Source organism: Nicotiana tomentosiformis, chromosome 6 (genome assembly GCF_000390325.3).
Source record: "Nicotiana tomentosiformis chromosome 6, ASM39032v3, whole genome shotgun sequence".
Lineage (NCBI taxonomy): Eukaryota > Viridiplantae > Streptophyta > Magnoliopsida > Solanales > Solanaceae > Nicotiana > Nicotiana tomentosiformis.
Window position 1 is genome coordinate 76,177,369 of NC_090817.1, and position 4,769 is coordinate 76,182,137.

At 36.9% G+C, this 4,769-nt stretch overlaps 1 protein-coding gene across 1 annotated transcript; it reads right to left on the reverse strand.

Moving 5' to 3' along the window:
- Positions 1 to 283: 283 nt before the first annotated feature.
- LOC104090913 (HIPL1 protein-like) lies at positions 284 to 4,254 on the reverse strand. The gene is made up of 7 exons (XM_009596112.4): positions 3,903 to 4,254; positions 3,646 to 3,806; positions 2,456 to 3,229; positions 2,155 to 2,371; positions 1,819 to 1,997; positions 1,488 to 1,732; positions 284 to 864 (listed from the first exon to the last, which is right to left on the reverse strand). The coding sequence occupies exons 1-7, from the start codon at positions 3,985 to 3,987 to the stop codon at positions 450 to 452; spliced, it is 2,076 nt and encodes a 691-aa protein (XP_009594407.1). The 5' UTR covers positions 3,988 to 4,254; the 3' UTR covers positions 284 to 449.
- Positions 4,255 to 4,769: the final 515 nt, after the last annotated feature.

Genomic DNA, 4,769 nt, shown 5'->3' on the forward strand with positions numbered 1-4,769 from the left:
GAGATGTGATAATGATCTTAATTTCAAATGCACTCTTCACCTTTTGCTCTGGTATATATATCGCGTTGTTAACCTCTAACAATGCTCATTTGAATATGTGATCAATCTTTCTCATTGCAATCATTCAGTAAGTAAATTCCAGCAAGATATTTCTCTGAGGGCACATTGGTTCTGCTATATCCATCCATTTCTTCTTTATATATATGTGGTTCATTGGCCTTCCTCTGATGGAACCTTAAAAAGGAAAAGGTACAAGCTTTATTCTTAAAAGCTAGACAACTCATTCTTTAAAGAATCCCCTTGGACTGGTGATAATTTAGAGTGCATATACTTAAGCCACAATCTTGAACATTGCCATCTAAGAGAAACATATCACTTTATTTTACAAGAATCATCTATTGAGAAGCCTATGTATCTCTCTGTACATGAAATTGTTTTTAGCACCATTGCTAAAACCAACTGGATAGCATCAACATTAAAGACAAGAATATGAGTACCAAGTTATTATTGTATGAACCTGTTAACATGATTGCTGCTGAAGGAGGGGAAGCAGCAGCAGGACCATCTGGGATATCAACAACAGCAGAAGAATCTTCCTTTGCACAAGTGTATTTACAGCGACTCGGACGAACAACCCTGTAAACTCCACTACTTGCAAGGACATACATATCCTTGTTGTTATCCTCTCCATATGAAAAAATGTAGCCCAAAGATGGAACTGAGCTTCCAGGAACAAAGGTACAATCTATTGGTGATTTCTGAGCACAGTTGAAAGATATTTGAGTGTTGTTAAATATTCCACTGTCCTCTGGATTTTCAGTGCCTGCCCACATGGAACCTGCATACAGATCTGCAAAAATATACCTGCAAAATTTCATCTGTCATTACCATAACAAGATATCCTCGAGATACACTAGTTTGTAGGGGCGAAACCATGGTGAGCTAAAGTGTTAAAAAAGGGACGAGGTAGAACTAAAATCACATAGTATAGAGTTGTCCCCAAAAATCTATGATCTCTTAGAATCCATGCAAACCTAGCAAAATATAGGACACAATGGAAGAAAAAGATCGATATAGGTGATATCAATTAGTTGGGATTAAGTTCGAGTCATGTTAGTACGTTTACTTTGTTCAATGTTTTCTAGGAGTCTTCTAGTCCGATTAGAGATTTATGTGCCAATAGTAAATATAGAGAACTTCTAGTACTATTTATTTTTGTTTATATGATATTAGACTACGATGAGCTTAAATGGAGCGACATAGTTAGTGAAGATTCATATAGCCGAACCCAACTTACTTAGGATTAAGGTACAGTTGTTGTTGTATTACCAAAAAGGGATGCATTCAAGATAAAGTTAAGAGTGAAGAATAATAAAAAGAAAAGAAATGTGTGAGATCAATTAGTGGAATGCAAAAAATTTCCCTGTCAAAATCATATTGATACGAAGTATTAAATCAATATTTGTTCTTTCTTTCAATAGTCTCACCTTCCATGCATGCAGGGATCAGTGAAGGACCTATAGAAGTATCCACCAGTAATTGAGGCTGACCCTCCATTCTTATTCACATCAGAATGATTGTATCCCATAACTGGGAAAATTGGGTTTATTGAGCTTATAGATGTATTTTTTCCTCCTGGTAATTTTTGAGGGGTGTAGAGATAGGGACCCTCGTAGACTCGCCAACCATAGTTACCACCCTTGCTGATTATATTCACCTCTTCAAATTTATCCTATGAGACAATCATAATTATTTACAGTTAATGCAAAAGACAAGGCCTATAAGTAATGCTTGAATAGTAAAAGTCTTGTACTTTACCTGCCCTACATCTGCACACATGAAGTAAGATGGTCTTGAAGAATCAAAACTGCAGCGCCACGGATTTCGCATTCCTAGTGCCCAAATTTCAGGCTGCAACTCCTTATCTTCAATGTAAGGATTATCCTTTGGTATGGAGTAGTTTCCCCATAAACCGAGCTTGGTCATCTCAGCTTCACCTAAAAAGAATATGCACCAGATGCAAAAGAAGGGGCAAGAATCTAAATTCACTTCAACATATTAAAAAGTTCAACACTTTCCCATGTGAGGTTCAATGCTCAAAAGACTAAAGTTTTGATGCTAAATCAAGCCTTTTGCAAATGGAAAGCCACTTACTAGGTGAGCTATCAACATCAAGCCTTATTATCTTTCCCAGTAATGACTTCTTGTTTTGGGAAAAATTGTAAGGATCACCTATACCTCCTCCATCACCCATCATGAAGTACAAATATCCATCTGTCGGTCCAAAAAGAATCTGACCTCCGTGATGTGCTGTAAACGGAAGGCCCATGGTGAATATCCTTCTGACTTCTTTTGGATTGGCAGTTTTTGCCTGGAAATTTGAAATCCATTTGTGATCATTCAGATCTGAAAAAATGGGACAAAATATTTAATCCAATAAACTACGATAAATTACCTGTGATGGCTGAGATGCTGTCCCACTAACAGTAAATTCAGCTATCACAGCTTGATATTGGCACGGCTCAGAACCACTATCACTAGGTAATTTTGATGGATCACAATCCACATTTGAGTTACAAGAACATCTTCCTCCGCATCCAGGCCATGCTTGCTTATCGCAATTAAACGAAGCAAAGAATCTTCCATTTTGTGAGAACTTTGGATGAAATGCAATCCCCATCATCCCTAGCTCAGTATCAAAATGAACTTCATCTGTTAAGTCCAGGAAAGGATTAGCTTCATCAAGCTCTAATAACTTTCCTGAATCGACTTCAGGAATGGTAGCCAACCATATTTTCCCTTGCTGATTCGAGAAGAAAGCACGACTAGAGCCATCGGGATGAGCAACCATATTGAGGTAACTACCATTTCCAATTTTCTCGAGGCACAAACCGCCTGGAGGATTTGGAGATGTGGTTGTATTTAAGACGACAGGTTCGCCAGCAAAGCATACTGCTCCATCACCAGAAGTTACACCAAATGCATTACAGAAATCGGTTTGTGATTTCCAGTGATCTGTCAACTTTGTGAAATTGGACTTGACAGAAGCAGCAAAAGGAGAACTAATGATAGACACATTTCGACAAGTTGTCCATACTTTAGAGCAAAAGTCATTCTTAGCTTGGCTACTTTGGGTTGAATTTGCTGAAGTTGTGGAGTTGCATAGGATCGGAAGTTGTCGAGGAACAGAATTAGTTCTGAACAGCTCTGCTGAAAATTTATCACATTTCTGCAAAAGGTGAAAATATAGAACTCCATGCATCAAGAGTCAATGAGAAAAGATAACTGCATATTCAAAGTTGATTACTTAGTAAACCCTTAACTACTACTATCATACTACCAATATTCCTAGCCATTTTTAAATGATTGAAAACTTCCAAAATAGAATTGTACAGAGATTTACAAGAACCATCATAGTACAGATTATTCACAGTAAGTGGAGTATTTTCAGTTTCACAAACAAAATAAAATTGAAGGGGAAAGATTTCTGGTTTAATATCATACATGATGTTAGCATAATTAGCAGTGGACTAATGATTGTGATATTATAGGTCCTTTATTCAAAAATGGTAGATTTAGACCTCATAAAGGTTACATCTTCATATTGTGAAATAGTTATAGGTATTACAAAGATTATCTTCTTACCGCACAGAGGACAGATTTTACAAGAGAAGCACATCCAGGATCAGTAATGTTCATAGCATTAAATTGAGTCTGAAGTTGTTTATCATCAGTGGAGTTGCAACATGAGGAGGTTCCATTGTAAGGACAGAATGTTAGAGGAGACTTTTGCTGAAGAGGAGCCCCTGTAAACACATGAGGTTATTGGAATTAGATAACTGCAAATAAGAAGTTTTTCAAGACAAAACTTGTAATGGAACAGTGCAAATGCTGAAACTTACTTGAATCAGTACACAAGGGAAGTGAAAAAGAAGGACAAAGAAGATTGAAAAAAATGATGAATATGATGAAAGGACTCCTTCCCATGATTCCTAGCTGAAGTCACAAGCAATAGAAAGTTCTATTTGCAGCTTACATTAGAGTCTTTTCAACATATGAAACATCCTCAGTTCCTATTCCTAATTGGAATCAGACTGAGTACTGCAGAGACAAAAGCAAGATCATCTATAAAAATGACATCTTTTGGATGCTACCAACTCCTGTATTATTGGTCCAATGTTCCCATTTATCCCTTTGCATACTTTAATCTGTATTTTTCTCTTAATCACAAGGGTCATTTGACATTATGTGTTGTCTATAGAAATGGAGGTCCCATCTCTAAGCAGTTGACTTTACATGATATATAAATTCTTGCCATAAATACTACTAGAATAAAATATTGCATGGTTTTGTAAGTAGGGCAAAAAAAAAGGGCAGCCCGGTGCACGAAGGGGAAGGACCGCACCCCAAGGAGTGTGATGGAGGCAGCCGATCCTGATGCAAGCAGTGACTGATTACACGGTTCGAAGCCGTGACCTATAAATCACATAGAAACAACTTTACCGTTGCTCCAAGACTCTCCTTCAAATAGTAATATATTCTGGTTTTGCAACTAGAATAGTAATATATTGGATGGTAGAGCTGAAAACACTGAATTTATTTGAGGCTGGATTGGATCTTGGTTGGTTTCTTGTCCCCACATTAATTGCACAAAATTGGCTCTAAAGTCTAAATATAGTCGGACCTCTCTATAACAACATCCTTATATAACAACACTTCACTATAAAAATTAAGTTTTTTTGGAACCAAATATCAATATTCTGTTATAA

Excerpts from the sequence above, each read along its gene's own strand:
- LOC104090913 (XM_009596112.4), bottom strand. The coding sequence starts at position 3,987 with ATGGGAAGGAGTCCTTTCATCATATTCATCATTTTTTTCAATCTTCTT. Across the intron at positions 2,372-2,455 it reads CAGCATCTCAGCCATCACAG|GCAAAAACTGCCAATCCAAA; the intron begins GTAATTTATCGT and ends TCAAATTTCCAG. Across the intron at positions 1,998-2,154 it reads TGATGTTGATAGCTCACCTA|GTGAAGCTGAGATGACCAAG; the intron begins GTAAGTGGCTTT and ends TATTCTTTTTAG.